This window comes from Calidris pugnax, unplaced genomic scaffold (assembly GCF_001431845.1).
Source record: "Calidris pugnax isolate Ruff unplaced genomic scaffold, ASM143184v1 scaffold274, whole genome shotgun sequence".
Classification (NCBI taxonomy): Eukaryota; Metazoa; Chordata; class Aves; order Charadriiformes; family Scolopacidae; genus Calidris; species Calidris pugnax.
Genome location: NW_015091009.1, coordinates 495,713 through 517,417, shown reverse-complemented (window position 1 = coordinate 517,417; position 21,705 = coordinate 495,713). Strand labels below are relative to the sequence as shown.

The following is a 21,705-nucleotide window of genomic DNA, read 5'->3' as shown; positions in this document are numbered from 1 at the left end:
ATTCTCAAAGGCACTATTGGAATTACAGCTAAGTAGTTTTTTCAGGTACGTACAGAAAAGGGCTGGTGAGTGAGCTGTGGCAAGTGACCTCTTCATCTGTGCTACGTATTAGCTTATGCCATGACTGATTTGGATCACTACAGCTAGCTCAAAGTTTGGGCACAGTTGGTATCATTTTTATCTCTCTAGCAGCATAGAGAGCACCCTTCTTTACTTGCTTTCCTAGTATCTTGTTTTGATGGAGGAAAAAATGAATTTGCCTGTGTATTATTTTAAAATATTTTATCTCTAGAGTTTTATCTGATATGGAACTTCTGAATACATTTAAATGAAGGGGCAAATTCCATTTCTGAGTATGGTCTTTGTTCTGCTGCATCTATTTACAGTCATATACTGTTTTCCAACTACATCAGATCTGTCATTCATGTCTGTCCATTGAGTACACCATTTGTTCACAATCAGAATACTGACACAAGTTATTCTTTACCCCTCAAGCTCGTAAGGTCCTAGTCTTCTAGAGTTTTATAATTGATAAGCCACTTTGGTGCAAATTGATCTTTGCCTGAATAATTTTTTAAAAGAACAAAAGGGCTAGTGGTTTTAAACTGAAAGAAGGGAGATTTAGATTAGATATCAGGAAGAAATTCTTTACTGTGAGACACAGGAACAAGTTGCCCAGGGAAGTTGTTGATGCCTCATCCCTGGAAGTGTTCAAGGCCAGGCTGGATGGGGCTTTGAGCAACCTGCTCTAGTGGGAGGTGTCCCTGCCCATGGCAGGGGGGTTGGAACTCCATAATCTTTAAGGTCCCTTCCAGCCCAAACCACTCTATGATTCTAAAAGTTACTCCAAATCAGAAGTTAACAGTAGATAGTGCTGCCTGTTTCAGTTTTAGATTGAAATAGACATTCAGATACCAGTTCTAGCATTCAAGAGTATTTTTTCACTAAATAAACAAATAATTACTGAAAATCCTGTTATTTATAATAAAACTACTACCTTAAGGCTCCCTGACTAATAGTTAAATCTGAAATTTATCATTTCTCTCAGAAACAATGACATTTCTATTTCAGGTTCCAGAAACTTTCTGGAAAAAAACTGTCTTAATCAACTTTAGCTGTAATGGTAGGGTAATTACACTTAATCTGTGTGCTTTTCATTGCCACTGGTGGCAACTTGTCCATTGACTCTGGGAGCTGCGAATCACACTAGGTTCAAAATTATCAACTCAGACATCACTATTACAGGTTCATTTTCTGTCCGAGTGTTACTTTCAAATTCTCTGCAGTGTCAGATAATAGAAGACTCTAAAATGTTCAGAGTTAAATTTAGGGGATGTTGCGTTTTGTAAAGATCTATAGACACTGGCCACTGTGTTAAGGAATTTGGAGCACAAGTCTTATGAGGAGAGGCTGAGGGAGCTGGGGTTATTCAGCCTGGAGAAGAGGAGGCTGAGGGGAGACCTTATAGCTCTCCACAACTACCTGAAAGGAGGGTGTAGAGAGGTGGGGGTCGGTCTCTTCTCCCAAATCACAGGCGACAGGACGAGAGGAAATGGCCTCAAGTTGCGCCAGGGGAGGTTCAGGCTGGATATTAGGAAAATTCTTTTCACTGAAAGGGTTGTCAGACATTGGAATGGGCTGCCCAGGGAGGTGGTTGAGGCACCATCCCTGGAGGTGTTCAAAAGACAGGTTGATGTAGTGCTGGGAGGTATGGTTTAGTGATGGTGATGCGGGTGTCTATTTTTGTCAGTTAGGTTGACGGTTGGACAAGATGATCTTTGAGGTCCCTTCCAACCTAGAAGATTCTGTGATTCTGTGCTTAGTGGAAGCTGTATTACCTGAGTTCACTTGTACCACGCATCGTCTGCATTATGGTGTTTCACTGGTACAAGTCTTTGAGTTAATAAGACTGCATGGCGGGTTTGATTGGAGCTGTGTATTTTACACTTGATCAAAACTGAATTTCGTTTGAAGTTGACATTTTTTCTCTCTATTTTGTACTTTAAAAATCAGTTGGGACTTCGTGACTGTTTGAGGAAACTCTTCCTCCAGCATTTCTCAGTGTATGTGACTCTGACTTTCCCATTACCACGCCTTCCACATGCAGATAATTTAAAAGAGCAAAATGTTGAATCCTGGTATGTTAATAATACAGCACACTGAGCAGATCTGTCAGTTTTTGAAAAACAGTTTGCAATGTTAAAATTGTATTGTGTTGCAAGATAGAGCGTTACTGCAAGTCTCTTCCCTTCTTTCGAGACACACGACACGTTCGTATTTGTTGATTTTTCCCTAGTATGTACATACCTGACATTGTTTTCTAACAGCATCTGAGTCTTCCTTCTCTGCAAGAGAAGTGCGTTCTGTATCTTACCGTAATATTGAGAAACTCCTGTGAAATAAGGTTTTAGCTTTGTGAGAAACCATCTTTCACTTTCCACTGTTAAGCTCTCTAAGAATGGCTCGATTCCATTGAACCCCATCTGATTGACAAACAGGGGAATGCTGTAGCTCTCCTGTCGAAAGCTGAATGAAGATATTTAGTTCTCAGGCAGATAAGAAAGACCACGGACTCGCTGCCTTCAGGTTCTTCTCTTTGACTTGACTCTCATTTTGGGGAACTCATTATACAAATCTACCACTGAATTGAAAATATACTTGTACACGCTGACAGTGAGTCTTAAGAGGAATAAATTTTTAAACTTTGAGCACCATGCGATTGTTTTAACTTTCATTATTTAATTTTCTCTTTAAATAAATTAGTTTTTCATTGAAAAGGCCTTTATTGCAATATTAATTTTTTCTAGTATGAATGCAGGATGCTTATATAGCTAACTAAACTGCTAATGTCATATCTTTATTTTCATGTAAGTAACCTACTTTCTTATGCCTAAAGGACTTTCCATCTAATTGGAATAACTAATATCCCAGAAAAGATGATCCTTTTTTTAAGTTAGACATGTAATACCTGAAAACATAGCTTTCTAACAATTATGAAACTGGCAGAGCTTTGAACTTTTGCAGTTCCTGACTCAAAAAAACCCAACACTTTTAGCTTAGGAACTGTAATAGTGAATTAATATAATGTAGGTAATTGAATTATGTGGATTTTTAAACTGTGGTGACAGATGTCATACAGGCCACGTGCCAGTGCATTTTTCTTTAGCAGTTTGGCATTGTTGAGTTTATGGAAGATCTCAGCACAACTTGAACGGACAGAAGAAAAATGCATGTTTTTTTTCTTCTCCCTGCTTAGTTCACAGAAGTTGATGAAGATGATTGGGATATATCATCAGTAGAAGACTTTTTATTGATGAAAGATGACAGAGGTCAGAAGCCATTGACGGTTCCGAAAAATGAGTCGAATGCAGCATCTGTGGTACAGGCATGGGGTCTCCCGAAGAGAAGTGTGCCAAAGGAGGAAGGTAACATACTCATTCTTCACCTAGAGGAGAACTGAAGTATAGTGTATTACACATTGCAATTCACTATATGCTATTTTGTAAGAAAAGAGCAAGTAAAAAAAGTGTGTGTGTGGTTTTATGTCATATAAATATCATTTATGACATACTTAAATGTAAACGACACACACAGAGAGATGCCAAGAAACTTAAGTTTGAGATTTTAAAACGCATAGTGCTATCAGGCTTCAACCTCATCTTAAAAACTAATCATCGGGGATTTGTCTTAATCCCTCCCCAAATTTAAGGGATGAAGGAAACTTTCCTGCTTTAGCTTGAGAATAATAATAAAATTTCAGGTTTGTTCAAGATATCTAAGTGACTTACCAGGCTGAGATAAATATTTGAGTTACTGGTAAAGTAATAACTTCAATCTGACATAAAACTTCTATAGTAGTTTCTAGCCCTAACATTTCCATATACTTAAAGCAGTTATACAAAGATACTGCAGGTTATTTTTAAAGGGAAAGTAATATAGATGCTGACTTGCATTCTATGACAGAAACAGCCTTTGTGTTACAAACACTTGTAATTTCCTCACCGGTTGAAATTCTGGACTTCCTGAAGCCCACAGGTGTTTACTCACACAGCATGTAATTTTATCTCATAGATAAATCCAACGTAAAGATACCCCCCAAATGTTATTACTAATTTTTAATATTTTTGGGTTTGTTGTTATTTTAGCAGGCCTTCATGAAGCTGATAATACAAGCACCTTAAAAAGCAGCTTAGTCACGGTAACAGACTGGAGTGATTCTTCAGATATCTAACAGTTGTGTTCCTGATGGGAGGCACCACCCCCGCCTTCTCTTGGGGTTCAAAATGGGGTTTCTCCCATTGGTCATGTCATAACAAGGAAGGGCATTTACATTTGTGTCTTTCAATCCTGAATGTGAAACAAGAATATTCATGTACACGTTACTGGCCATGTCTGTTTGGAAACTGAGAGTTAGTTCTTCTTTCTCATGAACTCAAAATGTTGAAAGTCTCTTTGGTTTCACTGAGGTGAAGATTTCGCCTCCAATGTTTACATTAAAGATTGAAACTGGTCTGGCAGGAAAGCCTGTTGACCAATGAGCAGAATTTACTCCAGAGTATTACTTTATAATAATTTTTAAATGCACATTTTCTTGTTTTTTATCATAAACTTTATATAAAATTGTCAACATTTTAAAGAAAATATTTCCATGTCTCAAAACGTTATGTTTTTATCATGGTTTACACCAAACACCAAATTAAAAGAAAAAAAAAAAAAGCCTCAGCTATGAAACTAGTCATTAAATACCTCCTATTTTGGAAAGTTTGGGGTTTTTTTAATTAAAGTCGTGTCTGAGTTAACATAAAAGCACAAAAATTGGAAAAAGAATTCAAAGGTCAAGCAAAGGTGAGGAAGGCACTGACCTGCTGTCGCGCAAGCACTTGGGTATTTCTGTCCTGTCCATATTGGCTGCTGCCTTAAAACAACACATTGGTGCTTTGACTTGGGTAAGGTGAAATGAAAAGAATCTTGAATGGCTTTGTAGTTCTGATGTATTTTAGCAGGTATCAGATAAAAGACCTTTTCTACTGTACTCTGCCTATTAATAAATAGGACTATCTAGTTTTTACATTTACATCTTTGTCCCAAAATGACCAACATATTGAAACTCTAAGGGTCCGTTGGTTCAAACCTCAAGACAGACCTGAGTTTGTGTCTGATTTTCAGGTCTCAGTCTAGTGAGCGTTTGGGGTTATTCATAATCTCTAAAACTCTAAGGGTCCGTTGGTTCAAACCTCAAGACAGACCTGAGTTTGTGTCTGATTTTCAGGTCTCAGTCTAGTAAGCCTTTTGGGGTTATTCATAATCTCTACTCTCATTTATTGAATCATTGGACAAGTATTCCCTCAAAAGCCATCCCATTTCTTTGGATGCCCACTCCCCATCCCCAAAAAAGTAGTAGCTGAATTTTTGAACTGTTGTAACTAATTCAGTATTATCTAAAATAGCAGTTTTAAGTATTACCTGCTTTTATTTGGCCAGCCCCTCGGGAATGTCATTGCCAGAACAGGCCAGAGCAGTTTCCCTTTCAGAGCCATTCTGGAGCCAGAGGTGTCCGTGCCCCCTGCCTCATGTGAAGGAACAAAGACAACCCCCTGGAGCTGACTTGTCACCCCCCCCTGGGAGCCCAGCACCACAAAGCGAATGCAGAATGTAGGAACTGTCTCCAAGCCATGTCTTGTCCACCACAAAACTCCCCAAAGGCTCCAGCCTCAACATCTGCCCTCCCTGCCACACAGAAGAATGTTCTTCTCAGGCATATGTTCTTCTTAGGCTGTGCGAGATCCTCTCTAGTGACTGTTTTCAAAACTACTGGCCCCAACTCTTCCTAGTACCTGCTCCTGCCTCCCCAAATCCCATACTTATTTTCACTTCACGGCGCATCCCCTCAGCAAGTTTGCTGGTGACACAAAACTGGGAGGGGTGGCTGACACCCCAGAAGGCTGTGCCACCGTACAGCGAGACCTGGACAGGCTGGAGAGTTGGGCAGAGAGGAACCTGATGAAATTCAGTAAGGGCACGTGTAGGGTTCTGCACCTGGGGAGAAATAACCCCCTGCACCAGTACAGGTTGGGGGCTGACCTGCTGAGAGCAGCTCTGAGGAAAAAGACCTGGGAGTCCTGGTGGACAAAAGGATGACCATGAGCCACCTATGTGCCCCTGTGGCCAAGAAGGCCGATGGCATCCTGGGGGGCATCAGGAAGAGTGTGACCAGCAGGTAAGGGGAGGTTCTTCCCCCTTTACAGGATGACCATGAGCCAGCAACGTGCCCTCGTGGCCAAGGAGGCCAATGGCACCCTGGGGGGCATCAGGAAGAGTGTGACCAGCAGGTCAGGGGAGGTTCTTCCCCCTTTACTCTGCCCTGGTGAGGCCCCATCTGGAGTGCTGCGTCCAGTTCTGGGCTCCCCAGTTCAAGAAGGACAGGGAACTGCTGGAGAGGGTACAGCAGAGGGCTACAAAGACGATGAAGGGCGCGTCCAGTTCTGGGCTCCCCAGTTCAAGAAGGACAGGGAACTGCTGGAGAGGGTACAGCAGAGGGCTATGAAGATGATCAGGGGCCTGGAGCATCTCTCTTATGAGGAAAGGCTGAGAGAGCTCGGGCTGTCCAGCCTGGAGAAGACTGAGAGAGGATCTCATTAATGCTTGTAAATATCTAAAGGATGGGTGTCAAGAGGATGGGGTCAGGCTCTTTCAGTGTTGCCTGGTGGCAGGACAAGGGGCAAGGGACACAAGCTGGAACACAGGAAGTTCTGTCTGAACATGTGGAAAAACTTCACTTTGAGGGTGGCAGAGCATTGGAACAGGCTGCCCAGAGAGGTGGTGGAGTCTCCGTCTCTGGAGACATTCAAAACCTGCCTGGACACGTTCCTGTCCAGCCTGCTGTAGGAGGACCTGCTAGGTGATCTCCAGAGGTCCCTTCCAACCCTACCACCCTGTGATTCACCGAGTGATTGACACACTGAGTTGGTAAATACCCCATTTATTTTTTTTTCAAGAAAGCAACATCAGCTCATGATTTCCAGGTATAAACTTTACAATACCAACATCAATCTTAAAATACTATATAATAAAATTTACATCAATATGTAAAAAGCTGCAAGTTAATGTTTTAAAAAGTCATTATCTTAGTGGTAATTACACTGGGGTTGGGGGAGGGGGAGGGAGGGAAATCACTCTGACCGAAACGTACAAACTCATCTTTAAAACTCTTCGAAATCTTCCAACGGTACAATTTTAAACATAAGCGTTCTTGTCAAAGTGCTTTGGTGGGGTTTTCTCTGGGACACTGTTGTGGACCTTTGTACGAGAAGACATCACTGACGTGGCTCCGTTGTATGCATACCCCCTCCTGGAAAGCAAGAGAAGAGGATCATCAAGGATTAGAGCATCTCCCTTATGAAGAAAGGCTGAGAGAGCTGGGACTCTTTAGTCTGGAGAAGAGAAGGCTGAGGGGAGACCTTATCAATGCTGACAAGTATCTCAAGGGTGGGTTGAAGGAGGAGGGAGCCAGACTCTTTTCAGTGGTTCCCAGTGAGAGGACGAGGGGCAACGGGCACAAGTTGGAACATAAGAGGTTCCACTCAAATCTGAGGAGAAACTTCTTCACGGTGAGGGTGCCAGAGCCCTGGAACAGGCTGCCCAGGGAGGTTGTGGAGTCCCCTTCTTTGGAGATTTTCAAGACCCGCCTGGATGCCGTCCTGAGTAACATGCTCTGACAAGCTCTAGGCAATCCTGCTTTAGCAGGGGAGTTGGACTAGATGATCTCTATGGTCCCCTCCAACTCTAAAAATTCAGTGAAATTCAGTGAAACCATTTACAGCTCATCCCACAGCCAGGTAACGTACCCATAGATTTCAGGGGAGGGGGGCAGGGGGGACACCTTCCTTGCCTCTGTGGCCTCGGTCTGGTTTGGCATTCCCCTCCCAGCATCTCTCTTTGCAATTCACTGCCCCATAAACGCCTATTTCTTGTTCACGACCAAGGAAATTAGGGCCCCGTAGTGAAATATTCCAGCTGTGGCAGATCCCGGGTGAGCAGTGACTCCCTCCAGCTGTGCCTCTTCGTTACCAACCCCTCTTTCCCCTGCCGGAGGTCCCACTGCCACCACCGCTGTCCTTCACCTCTCTCACTTCTGGTCTGATGATTGGGGATTAAATAAACAGGTCTATTCACACCTGTGAGGTGACCTGACTGCTCTTCCTACATCAGGGAAGGCATTTTTTTCCCAGCTGCTGTGAAAGTGTGCGGTGCGTGTGACACAAGTATTTGTTCCGAGTCAATAGCTTTTCTCCATGGCATTAATGATGGACAGAGCCCTGCCCTTAAATCCCACTATTTCCTTTCATCCACACAACCCCCTTCTGAACCTCACTACAAAGTGTTTCAGCAAAGTAATCAAACCCCATATGTATAGCACAATATACATATACATTTTTACATATAGCAGGCACGACCGTGCAAGTATTGATGTCTTTCAGTAAGTACAACTTGGAGAAGTACTGGGTTTTGGTTTTGTTTGGTTTTTTTTTTACCTTGGAGAAGTACTGTTTTCTGCTATTGAGAAGCAGAATATGCTGCCACCAATGATGCAGAGGGAAGCTCCAGCCCAGCCGATGAACAAAGCTGCTCCTAATTCGTACCTACAGGAAGGGAATACATGAGTTTAACAAGAGACAGCGTGGATTTAACTGGGTTGGTTGGGGTTTTTTTTTCAGAATAAAAGAACTAATTTTTATTCTTTCTTTTTCCTGAATAACTTGGCAAAATCAGCAGCTCTGCTGTTCACCCGTGTTTCTTTTCATGATTCCCCTCTCACTGGAGGAGGCAAACTCCGTCCCTGTGGTTCCAGCAGCCAGCCCGGGTGCTTTTCCACATCTCCTCCTGGACTGCTTGGCTGGGGTGGGGTTACAGGATCCTTTGGTCCATCTACAGCTCCTGTCCCCTCGGACCATCCCAGCTTTGTCCCTGCTGGCTCCCAAGCTGGACTGGGGGTTCTGCTCAGCCAGAGACTTGAGCTGCTGCCCACAGCCCACCCAACTCTCCCCTCCGCCTCTCAGCATCTCTCCCTCCCTCACCACGCTCCAGCCTGCTTCAAACATGAGGGGTTTGTGCACATATATCATATGCATATGCAATGTACACACACACGTGTGCAATATATGCATATACAGATGTATGTGATCTATACATACGGATATATGCAGATACAAGCACGCATCTGCAGATGTACATGTGTCTACACACGTGCACACGCGCCTGCAACCACCTTCTCTTGTCCCTGTGGCTGGAAGATTCAGGCTGGAAGACACTGCTCCCCTCCCCGAGGTCACAGCTTCAGGTCACCAGCCACGGTCCCCCTGCCAGCCAGAGCAGCCACCACTTGTTGGCAGCCAGGAACTGCTCAGTGTGACTCCGAGAGGAGATGGTGATGCTTTAGGAGCATTATCACACACAGGTAACTTCAAGTTTCCAAAGCAACAACATAAATGAAGGACATGTTCCACCTGGACATGTTCCTGTGCAACCTGCTCTAGGTGAACCTCCTTTGGTAGGGGGGTTGGACTAGATGATCTCCAGAAGTACCGTCCAACCCCATATCATTCTGTGATTCTGTGAAAAGAAGGGCATGGGGAAGACTTTCTTTTCCTCCCCCTGTTTGAGCTCAGCAACCATAACCTGAGCTCTGGAGCTTCAAGACAAGTGGTAAACCATGGCTGCCACTTGTCTGCTCCGTTCCCCAGGTCTTTGCCTGAGGTGTCACTCTCTACAACACTTTCAGGATGAGCTGCGTTAAACTACAGACCCAACAGTCTACAGAGTCTCATCTTCCTCATTATTAGGACAGTGTCTTCTGCTCCTTCTTCTCGGCTCCAGTTCCTCCTTGAGGTAAACCTTTCTCTCCTCCTGACTACTGGGATCCTGTGCTGAAAACATAGGCCCCTGTCCTTCATCCAGCCACAGGTGGCTGGGCTGTTCAAGCCTTTGTTAGTAACTTTATTTATTGTAATCTTTGGTGGGGGAGCCCAAACAAAAGCCTTTGCTTGACAGCCTGCTTGTACAGCTTCATACTTCTCAGCTAGTTCTGATCGCTTCCATGTGAACAGGTCCTCATTTCACGTTGGCTGAGATACATAACTGAAAATACCTCTAAGCTGTTCTACAAAACTTGTATCTTTACAAAGATGAAGCTGTGGAAACATTCAAAAATTGCCTGTGAGCCCCAACACCCAGAAAATGATGTAGTAACCTCTATAATAGGTCACAAGAGGGTGAACACTGGCTGGAGAACAAAAAAAGCCCTTTTCCATGTTTTCTTGAGATTCTAACCAGAGGTACAGTACAGAATTAAAAAAAAAAAAAAAAGTCACACAGGGAGAAAAAGCCACACTTAGGATAGCAGTGCTAGATGCTATGGACACCCAGGTTCAAGTAATTTCTGACTCTAGGACTTTCTGCCAAAAATAGATGGAGACATAGTAGCTCAGAGGTAGGACAATTCATGAAGGCTTGCACCTGACTCTTCACTGCCCCATTAATGCTCTGACTTTTAGGCTTCTTTTTAATTTTCCATTCCCACCATCTAAATAGAGTTTTTATTGATCATCCCTTGCTAAAAAAGGATCAGATTCCCCCAAAACATTCTCCATACCTGGTGTGAGACTTAGGCACCCAACCCCCAAATTAAACTGCTGGAAACCATAGCTCAGCTGTCTTTCACCCTGGAAAACTGTACCCAGCCCCGTCTGACTTCAAAATCTGCCAAACCTGTAAAGGTTTAACTCAAATACGTTCACGTTTCCAACCATGTGCTACAGTTTTCACAAGGCTTGAGCAGACTTCTGTCTGCTTAGGGACCGGGGGTTCTCTGATGAGAAGCAGACACCTACATCAGAGCTCATTACCTTGGATCCTGTTATAGTCAACATGCAAGAAATTCAAAGTACACTTCCAAAATGCCCTCCAGGCACCTCTTCTAAAGGCAGATCAAAGTGATTAACTCCAATGTGAAGTAAACCCTATCCGGGGGATCCCTGCGTCCTCGCAGGGTACATGGACTAGGGTTAGGCTCCCCACAAAAGTCAGGGCAGACCACCACAGTGCTGGAGAATACAGCTGGACCAAGACCCAGGAAGGCTGTTGCTGTAACTAACTCACCAAGACCATTTACCCAGGAAGAGGGAAACACGTTGCTTTCAGATTTCCATCTAACAACATTAAATGTTTGGCCAGTGTCTTCTGTGAGAGAGATAAGGAGACCAACTGCCAACCCTGCTCCTAAAGCTCTTCAGCTGTACAGAAACAAAATCAAGATCACATTGGGTTTCATTGCATAGAAAAGGGTTACCTGACTGTTGCCTACTAGTTGGGAAAGAAGATTTGGGATCTGACGTTTGTTCTTGGGATTGGTTGTGTTTTTTAAACCACATTTGTTACTACAACATGTATAAACAGATTGTATATATGGACCCATCTGGAGCCACTGCCACGCTGCTAGGTTAATGAGTTGCTGGCCTAATTGGTCTTTCCTCCACATCTTTAAACAGATAAAAGATGTTTTGATTTACACTGGTGTTTATGAGGAAAAATTCAATTTTCAATTGCGTATCAATCTGTATATGGCTCCCTGCTTTTTGTCCAATCCACCTTTTCAGCATTTGAGAAACGAACCCCAACCTCCCATCAAAATCCAGTACGTCAAAAAACCTTGCCATACACAAAAGCCTTTAGGTACCTTGTTACATCCAGAAAAAAAAAATAAAATAAAAAAAGGAGAAAGGCTTTTTTTAGAAGAAATTTCTGCACTTGCTGTTTTTCCCTTCCCTCTTCATCATTAAGTCTTTGCAGGAAACACACTCTCCTGTTCTCACAATTCTTGCAAAAACCAAAGCAGCCACTCTCCAAAATCTGCGACTGAGTCTTCACTCTCTCCCATCAGTGAAATAAATCTGCTGAAGGATCACTTAGAGATCTCTGGCAGCTTGGGGGGTGGCAGGGAGAGAACAGGGCATTGATGAAGAGGCTAGAGAAGGTGACCACTGAAGACTGAGAGAATTCAACCACAGTGACCTGAAAGTCACCTTCGACTACACTGACTGAGAAGGCTAAGAGCAGATTTTTCAATGTAATCCAGGGAGGCAGAATTCAGTGAGATGAAAAAACTGTAATATCAGTACAGAAGAAAAATATTCCAGTTGTTACATAACATTAGGACCATGAAACAAACTCCCAAGCAAACCAGCGGAAGCTTCATTAGCCAACTGACTGTTGGAATATGTAAAGGACATCCCTACCTACTCAATGAATCTACACAACCACCCAAAGGAAATAGACATTTTGAATGTCTAATTCTTACTATTCTTGGAAGATGAAAAATAAATTCAAACGTGAGAGCAGGACAGTGGAAAGAGGGTGTGTGAACTGTGCACGATCCACTTAGAGACAAGAAAGCTGAAGGGAAACAATTCTCTATAAAAAAGAATGGGAAGTTTGTCAGATAATTTGGATAAACAAAACCCTATTTATCAGTAACAATGATCATGATTATGGAGGTCAAACTGTGGCAAGGGACAAAAAGGATAAAGACTATAAGAAGTTGGGGGTTTTTTTTAATTAAAAGTAGTAAAGTGACAGAACAGTTTTTCTAGGAGAAGCTGTGGGAGCAATGTTAGGAAGACAGCAAAGCAGAAGCATAGATTTTTTCTTATTAGAGGTGTCTGAAGAAAAATGAAATCCATCTTGGCTGCAAGCATCAAGGTGCCCCATGCTGTCCCCAAAACTCTGCGTGAGTTATTATGTAAGGTCAAGCAACCCCTTTGGAGATGTTTTAAATTGGCAATGGAAAAACTGTCACACTGGGACATAAAAGTCCAGCCTAACATTTCTTTCTAAGTAAGGTGGGTTTCAGGGTGTCCCCGTGGTGCTGGTGACTCCTCAGTCAGGTACATAATTGAAACCAGAAGTCTCTTGGGCAACAGCTTTAAGGCAGGTCTCTGCTTCCTCCTGCACCCATACACAGGCAGGGTGGCCATTCCAAATGTAGAAGGCTGGAGGGAAATTCTGACAGCTGAGATGATGCTAAACATCTCGTGTCATTTGTTTTCCACTAACAGTGTGTCAAGCCTGTCTTGGACACTGCCAGAATAACCTCCGGAGAGAAATAGTCATAGAGTCATAGTCATAGAGTTGTCCAGGCCGGAAGGGACCTCCAAAGGTCATCTAGTCCAACCTCCCCGCAGTCAGCAGGGACACCCCCAACTAGACCAGGTTGCCCAGGGCCTCATCGAGCCTCACCTTGAATATCTCCAGGGAAGGGGCCTCAACCACCTCCCTGGGCAACCTGTTCCAGTGCTCCACCACCCTCACAGTGAAGAACTTTCTCCTAATCTCCAATCTAAATCTGCTCCCCTCCAGCTTGAAGCCATTGCCCCTCATCCTATCACTGCAGGCCTTGTGCAGCAAATGTGCAGTAAAAGGTGAAAGGCTGAAACCCAAAGCAGCACCCTGTCTCAGTGAAGAGCCAATGCCAAATTTCCACAACAAACCAGCAATGCACAGCAAAGTACGAGTTCACAGAGGGCAACAAAATACATTACTCCAACATATTTTACACTGGTTGAGAGGGAAAGGAGTGGAATGCCACCATTAGCTCAATCTGATGCAAGGTCATTGCATGAGCTGCATACACCGTGCGCAACTCAAATTACAACTTCTGGCTTTCCTCTCTGCCTTTATCTCTGCAGTCGTGATTATGTGTGCCCACAGCTGAGCTATGCTGGTTGCTCAGGAAAAAGGTAATTTCTGCAGAGGATGTTTTACTACCTTTATTTAGATATTCAAACCAGATTTATCATTCCCTTGCAGCAACACCAGGTGCAAAACTCCACTGTGAGATCTGCCTGCTCTTTTGCAGCAGCAGAACTTAGGAACACAGTGTAGGAAAGGGACTTTTGGCAACAACCATGGTATTTTTCACTAGGAACAGTAAGCCTGATGAATAATTAACTTCTGGCTATATAGCCAGGCTCCATTTTCTTCACAGTACCTCACGTTCTTGTTTCTTTTGGAGGCCTTTCGATCCTGTCCTCACCGTATCAAACAAGCAGAAACCATAGCAGAATTACAGAGGAAACTAATATGAACTTGTTTTCAAGACAGGAGAAGCAGTGTCAGCCCCGCCACAAATGTGGATCTAGTTAATGCTATTTATTCAGACTATTTTCTTTCTATCAAGGAGAAACGGAAAGGCTCAGGGTTCCTTACTGAGCCCTTACTTGAGTTTCAGGGAAAGGTCTATCCAATGCTTGACATATCCTGGAATCACCACCAAAAATCTTTGAAATCCTCATCTTGAAAGATAACTTTACATTATGTAAGAAGCCAAAACAGGAAAGTCTATGATGCTATAATTTACAGCCAACGTTTTCAGACTTGGTAGCTAAGATATGAATCCAAAATCCCAGCACTGGTTCATGAATTGCTGCCTGTGTAGGTCCTAGGAACTCGCACAGCTTTAAAAGAAGTCTTTAAGGATGCTCATTACTTCTGGTATGGATCCTGCACGTCTATAAACACTCGCTCCCTTAAATTTAATTACAATTACAGTCAAGGCATTTATGTTAGTGCTTATAAGATCACAGGTTACGATAAGGTTTATGATCCAAACGTCAGTCATCTGGATTTGAAAACCTGTCAGCAGAAAGTCCCCAGAGCCTGCGGAAACCTCTCTTCAAGAGTAGCCACGATTGGATAGTCCAGTCAGAAAACATGATTAAACAAAACTGCAGCCCACTCTCCTCCTCTGCCCAGCAAGAGAAGCACCCGCTCTCTGTTTAAATGGGTTCTGCTGCGCAGCGTCAAACTTAAGGTCTACTTCTGTGAAAGATTTATGGGTATAGGAAAGTACTTACTTTTGTGCAACAAAAGAAGGATCAAAGAACTCAGACGTAATCCTGTTTGCATACAGGGAACAACTAGTCATAGAGCACAACCCTGAAAAGCATAAGACAAACCATTCAGTGGAGCCAGCAGAAGAGCTTTGGGCCTGACCCTGAAGCCAATGAAGTCATGGAGAATTGCGCGTGGATTTCTGCGGAAAAGTAGCAGCTCTGGTATGACTTCAAATGCCCAAACTTAGACAAATAAGGTATATTTACCAGAGAGTATGAAAATCAGTCCAGCTAAACAAGCTATTTTTGCTTTAGTCTGATCGGAGCCTCCGACTTTTGTGCACTTCATCCCAACTAGTCCAAAAATGGCACCGAAGAAGCCCAGGCAGACGGCGGAGATCATCAGTCCTCGGCAGGCTTGGATGTAACCTGTAGTGAGAAAGAGTAAGGGGAACGTGAGAACCAGGACCACAACGGGTTTCACTGTAGCTCTTTTCTTCTCCCCCTGCCCAGGTTTGGCATTCACTCTGCAAACCCAATCAGACCTTGGCTGGAGTAACGTCACCTTACCATTGAGTGCATTCTCCTAGGTGATGTATGACCTTCACAGAGCATCACCACCTCAGCCCAGCTCATAAGAAACATACTATGGTATTCAAAATATTCAAAATGCAAAAAATCATCCCGTGGCATTGGGCACAGTATCTGCAAGAGGTTGCACCCATGAGGTTTTGAAGAGCAACACCACGTGGCCTGCACGGCGGCCGTCGCGGGTTGCAGAGCCACTCCGTGCACACAGAGCGAGTCTTACACGTCAGTCTTGTTGCACCTGTGTGTCACAGATGCAATAAAACCGGCAGCAGACGGGCAGCACTGACCCTGGCTGGGGTCCTGGGCCTGCCTGGACATGCCACCAATTTGATTTGGATCGGCCAAGGAGGCCTTCATTCTGCAAGGAAGCCAAACACGCACTCAGCTTCATGGACAGCAGCAGCCCTTTCAGATAAAGCAAATCACTGCCATAATTAAGCCTGGACAAATGTGGCTGGATTTAGCCACATACAATTTTGCTGTGCTGGCTGAAGCCACCCTGAGCTGGACCTCCCAGGGGCAGGGCCTTCCAACAGGACAAGGGGTTGCTCGGCTTCTTCTCCCTTCCGAGAATATCTTGTAACTGAAAGCCTGTGACAATCCGTGTTCACAGGGTGGAACACTGCAGTCTTACACAGCTGAATAACCATCACAAGATGTCTTTTCTTCATAACCTGTTGTTGCATCTCATTTTAAATGAAAATGTACTGCCACTATTAGGGTATTCATTCTTTTGGCTTTGATCTCCAGTGGGTGGAAACGTTGAGAGCTAAACCACATTTACATTGCCTATCGCACCCAATTTTATGTAATAACAAATAAACAAACCAAAAAAAAGCCCCTGCATAAAAGTCTTTAATATATAGGAAATTAATATATTAAAGCAGGAACTAGAGGACATCTAACGAAAACAGAAGGCAGCAGATTCAAAACAAAAAGTGCGCTTGTTCATATAACGAAGTTGTGGAACTCCTTTCCACAGGATATGTGGATGCTAGAGGTTTACAGAGATTGAAGAAGAGACTGGATACATTAATTAAAGGGAATTCTGTGCCTGGCTGGCAGGTCCTTGAGCTGCAGATGGCTATCACTGATGCTTGGCCACCTTCTGCTCTCCTCGCTGCCACTGCTGGAGGCATATCAGCTCCAGGATGACTGCTCTGTGTTTGAACATTATTTTTTAAAAAAAACCATTGGTTTACAGTTTGGAGCAACAAGAAGCACACAGAAGGAATCTGTACCCTGTAACACCCCATTTTACCAGTCCTAACAAATTTAGGTGCTACGCTGCACATCTGCAAATGCAACCTACTGCCATTTATCTACATCTCTGGGCATGCACGTAGACTTCTGGCATTTGCAACATTCTTCTGTAGCCCATCTGCTAAAGAAAAGCAATAGTCAACGAGATAACTGTAACTGTTGTACGCCTCTACTGTTGGAATACATGAGAGAGAGTCATTTGCGCTTGCCGAAGTGTCTACAGTTATAATTAGATATGTTAAGACTGAACTATAAGGTAGACTCCTATGGTAGAAGGATGAGCTGCCCTGTGGAGAAACCTCCTTTTCTCCACTCGTGATAAATGGAGAGCCCAGGGAACAGCTGGATTGCGGTCACCTAAAAGCAGGCGAGATGACCGCTTTCCTCATCCAACTGGGCAGAGGAGTTTCCTCAGCAGTGACATGAAGCCATACTCCCACAGTCCAGTTCAAACTCGGGTGACAGGTACACCTCTGTGTTTGAGTCAAACCCCCTGTTCTTACTCCTTTTTCTTCACTCAGGCAAAACCCAAGGGATGTCAGTAGGAAAAGGGCTTCGGGAAGATTTCAAAAGGTGGCGCTCAGTTTCTAAAACCCAAGCCTGAAGAAACCAGTCTTGCTTTGTTAATTTTTGCTATAGGCATGGAAAAGTTGACTTTTACTACTTTCGGTGGTGTGTAATGCATCTCTTGTAGCACACAGGTAAAGCGGGAGATGAAGACTGGCAAGTAAGCTATTATTTTTGACAGGTCCAATTTATTGACACCGTTAGTAGCTAATTGACACATTAAAGTGCTGAACCATGAACATATTTACCCAGAGGTCCTCTAAATTTTTATTTATGTCTGAACCTCCTAGGAGAAACAGTAAATATTCACCCCAACCAAAATAACCAGCATATGCTAGAAACCACACGGATGAAATTCAGCTGCTCCTGAAGGTCAATACGCAGTTTTAGAACAGGCAGAGGGTAGTGAGACAGCAAGAAATAATTAACTTCCTCACCCAGAAATCATTTTCAATTATAAACAGCATGAGCTGGATAACTGCTCAGTTCTGCTGAATGAATAACCTTCCTCACTAAATATTTTACCGAATTGGGCAGGCAAGCCATGGTGGGACTTGTTTCAGTTCACCACAGCAATCATCCAACTGGCACACATTTTTAAAACAAAATATATGAAAAAAAAGAATCACAATCTGTAGCAGAAATGTGGAAGAGCAGAAGAGTCTGTTAGTTCTACTTAACTGATTGGAGCATTAGAAGCATGAAAGGGTGAAATCAATCTTTTCGCCACATCCAGCCTCCTGTTGCTTGGACCCTACGTTTATGGATAGCATTTGGCCATAACAGTAATTAAACTTTTTCTTTGCTTCCTAGAAAGCAAGAACGTTACGTAGCTTACCAAGGCTTGTAACGCAGAGACGTGTAAGGGGGAGCTGCCTATTTCTTCACAGTCCTCCACTCAAGACCAAAGACTGTCCCCTTTCCAAACACTTATTGTCTGTATTTGCACCAACTCCTGTAGGAAGCTTACCATGTACTCATTGATCACCCAAATGAAGCTCCCAAGCAACAAAAAGCTGTATGTTTTAAACAGACAAGCAGACAAACATGCATTACTCATAAAGTCATGTTTAGCAGCATTCCAAGAGAAACCTATTTCAAGGCGGTTGGTTGATTTTTTTTTTTTAAAACAAATGTGTTTTGTCTTGCATTCAAATTAATCTTGTTAGACCTTCATCTTTCTTGCCTCACTGCTCTCACGCTTGCTTCTCATGCTCACAAAGAGTTAGGAGGAATTCATATATTCATATCATATGACACTCAGACAAAGAATATACGCAGAGTTCTAGGCACTGTCACTTTCACAATAAATGCCTCTGGTGGCATCTTGCAGTCTGCATCACGTGAAGTATAAGGGGTTGCCTTACAGATACAGTGCAGATTCCTTCTAAAAGTACACACCCATTGGTTTTGCATGTTTTTCTAAGCTCTAATACCCTCTTTTAGCTCAGAAGTAAATTTTTGTTCAGCTCTGTTCTTGCAAAAGGTCATTAGAGCCACCGCTGGAAACACGGTAACTGATACGTCCTCTTTTGGGGAGGTGGTTTCATCACTAAGTTTCCACCTACAACCAGCAGAGCACAAAAGTAAACCCAGAATGACTCTAAGTCCCACAGACAGCAAGAACAGTTTTGCTTGCACACACAACGTGGGGCTGAGCTCCTAATGAGGGCTGGCCAAACTCATTTCTTGTAGGGGAATGCGTAGAGGTGGAAGGGCATCGCATGCAATTTTCTCTGGTAGCCACTCGTGTTTAGTGATGGCCTGAAAGCCATCGGGGCAGCCCTGCTGTCGTGCCACCCTGCAGCACAGTCCAAGACCACTCCATGATGCAAACCACAACAAGGGGAAGGGGGAGACCACCTCTGCATCACTCCTGACCAAAACTATGACATTGCTTCTGAAGAAGGAAGGAATTCTGCAACCCACAGGAGCGCCCTGGCAACCAACATGGTAATACCCTGACTGCTTACCCCCTCGTTTTGGCTCTGATTCCCTGGTGGACCTGAACCATCTCTCCAGACAAGAAGTCTGGCAAAACTCAGAGGTTTCCAATTTGACAAAAACCATTTCCGTAGAAGAGGAACTGCTCTGTGAGGCAAATCCCTTCCAGCAACATGAGGAAGAAGTGGAGTGGAACCACTTTCCCCGGGACAACATAAAAAGTTCTAGTAATTTCCCAGTCCTGCCCTACCGTTTCCAGGAGAGCAACACATTAGATGCACATGTATCTTGATGGGTTTATTGCTTCTGCTCACAAACACTTCTGGGGGAACAGCAAGTTTTCCAGATCTGCCCTATTTTTGGGTCTTCCGAGTCCCCCACCTGAGTGTGGAGTGAGGAAGTTCCCATGTTCCTGGTCACAGGGAATGGGATCCAGCTTAGTCACGGAAATCTGTGCGAAGACGACAAGAGAGGCTACTTAAGGGCCGAGGCAGATTTGGCTTCACACCGACATACAGATGCTTCTGAGCTATGCATGACGCACTGCAACTCCTGCACCAGGAAAGGGTGCGAAAAGGGGACGTACCCACCCACTGTCAGGAGGTAACGGGTTCCCAGCAGAGCACGTAACCACAAGGAAAAGCTGCTGGAAGCACCTTTGACCATGGTGGCCCATCCCACCCTGCCAGGCCTGTGCTGTGGGGCTTACGTTACTCTCTCTCACTGTGCCTGGGTACCAGGATCTGACCCCACCGTGTTTAGAGATGTTATTAGAGTGGAAGCCAAGAACCTTCCACTACGGATAAACAGCGTGGCCAGGAGGATGGGACAAGGCCCTTCCAGATGTGCATTTCGGATTCACTCCTCCCCAAAATGAGTTGGTGCTCTGACAGCTGCTTTACCCTGCAGCAGGTGACTCAGGAACTCATTCCTTGGGCAGGTGGAATGTGTTCCCCAGCGCACAAGCTTGGAGGAAGGGGTGGTTATTGTCGTGTTTCTTCTTTTTTTGGAATTTTAGATGTTCCCAGTTCTTTGTAACTTGGTTTGTAACTGTGCTTTTCTTAGGGTGAAGACAGATTAACCCAGAACTAAAACAACTGCCAAACAATAGATTTGGTGGATCTGCAAGGTGACCCACTCTGTTCCCGCCTACACCTGCACCAACAGCTCCTTGCCCAAGCCTGGAAACCATGTTCTCAGCTGTTACATGAAGCCATAGGATGACTGACACCCACGGAGAGAGCTGAGTGACATCACCGTGAGTTGAGCCAGCTCTTTCACCCCTTCAGAGGAACCGGCAAACCCCTCTCCCACCATGGGGCTGGGGAACTCTACCTCTCCAACCAAGGGAAGCATCCCGCAATCGCGATGCTTAAGGGCTGCCTGTGCTACCTCTTTTTAGTCTCTTGACCTCTTTTAGCTTTTTGTACATACAGAGCTTAAAGGCTTTCTGCTATTGGTATTAATTAGCTTCATGATAATAATAATCTCCACTATGATAATATTAATCTGTTAATGCTTTAATTAACAGACCTTCTTTTCTTTCTAAACAAACCTTTCACACCAAAATCCCCTCCCAGACTCCAGTGCAAATGGGTCTGGCCAGATGGTGGACAGTCCGCCTGATTTTTGGGGAGTATCAAAGCCACGGGGACTCTGTATAGTTTATTCATTTATGACCAGAAAAACTTGGAAAAGGTGCCATCATTTTCCAAACCTTTCCTCCTTTTCTTTACGGTCACTCCTGATGCTGTAAACCGATGCCACCTGCACTTTCCCTGTTTCCACCAGCCACAATCAGCGGGGATTTATCAACTGGTAGTAAAGATTCCCTGCAGTGACCCTGTTTCCCAAGGAGGGCTTCCTAAAAGGGCAAAAATGTTTCCCTTGAACCAGGGAAGAAATGCAGTGCCCACTCAGACCCTGGTGTCAGGCACCACAGCGAAACTCTCAGCTTTGCTTCAAAATAACACTGCCTTAAAAACTAAACCGAGCCGTGCATCGCCTTTGCCTCCCTTACTGCCCCAAAGCTTTTACACTGTCATTTATCAATGAAGCAATTACATCCGAGTTAAAAACCAAAAAAAAAAAAAAAAAAGAGCAAAGGAACATTAATTAAAAGAAAATGACGCAAAGGCTTGTTCTTCTCCACCGACCGTTGCACGGCTGGCAAAACCATAAAAAGGAGGAATGTCACGACAGGCAGAAAATAAATCGGTGAAAAAAAAAAAAAATAAATCTGCCTGCATTCTTCTTGTGTCAAATCCACACGCACCGAGTCTTCTTACGGGGGGGGAATAAAAAGCAGGTAGTGACAGCCAGAGAGGCCAAAACGAGCACCTGGGCACCGAATTTCATCTCAATCGGGGAAAAAATTGGGGGGAAAAAACCATTTTCACAGGCAGGCACAAGCAGCGTGCTGCCAACTAGGAGACACGAAGGCACTTGCCCCCCA

The 21,705-nt window shown here is 44.1% G+C and overlaps 2 protein-coding genes across 2 annotated transcripts in view; one reads left to right on the top strand and one right to left on the bottom strand.

Annotated features, from left to right (window-relative positions):
• Nucleotides 1-5,155, top strand: part of DZIP1 (DAZ interacting zinc finger protein 1) — a 56,426-nt gene extending 51,271 nt beyond the window's left edge. Inside the window, exons 18-19 of the mRNA XM_014955638.1 lie at nt 3,257-3,425; nt 4,149-5,155. Of these exons, the coding sequence (XP_014811124.1) occupies nt 3,257-3,425; nt 4,149-4,231 (252 nt within the window). The 3' untranslated portion in view covers nt 4,232-5,155. The remainder of the gene's footprint in view (nt 1-3,256; nt 3,426-4,148) is intronic.
• A 1,808-nt stretch (nt 5,156-6,963) lies between these two features.
• CLDN10 (claudin 10) overlaps nt 6,964-21,705 on the bottom strand; it is a 65,167-nt gene continuing 50,425 nt past the window's right edge. The window contains exons 2-5 of the mRNA XM_014955632.1: nt 15,153-15,314; nt 14,907-14,988; nt 8,532-8,639; nt 6,964-7,348 (exon numbers count right to left, since the gene is read on the bottom strand). Coding sequence (XP_014811118.1) covers nt 7,234-7,348; nt 8,532-8,639; nt 14,907-14,988; nt 15,153-15,314 — 467 coding nt within the window. The 3' untranslated portion in view covers nt 6,964-7,233. The remainder of the gene's footprint in view (nt 7,349-8,531; nt 8,640-14,906; nt 14,989-15,152; nt 15,315-21,705) is intronic.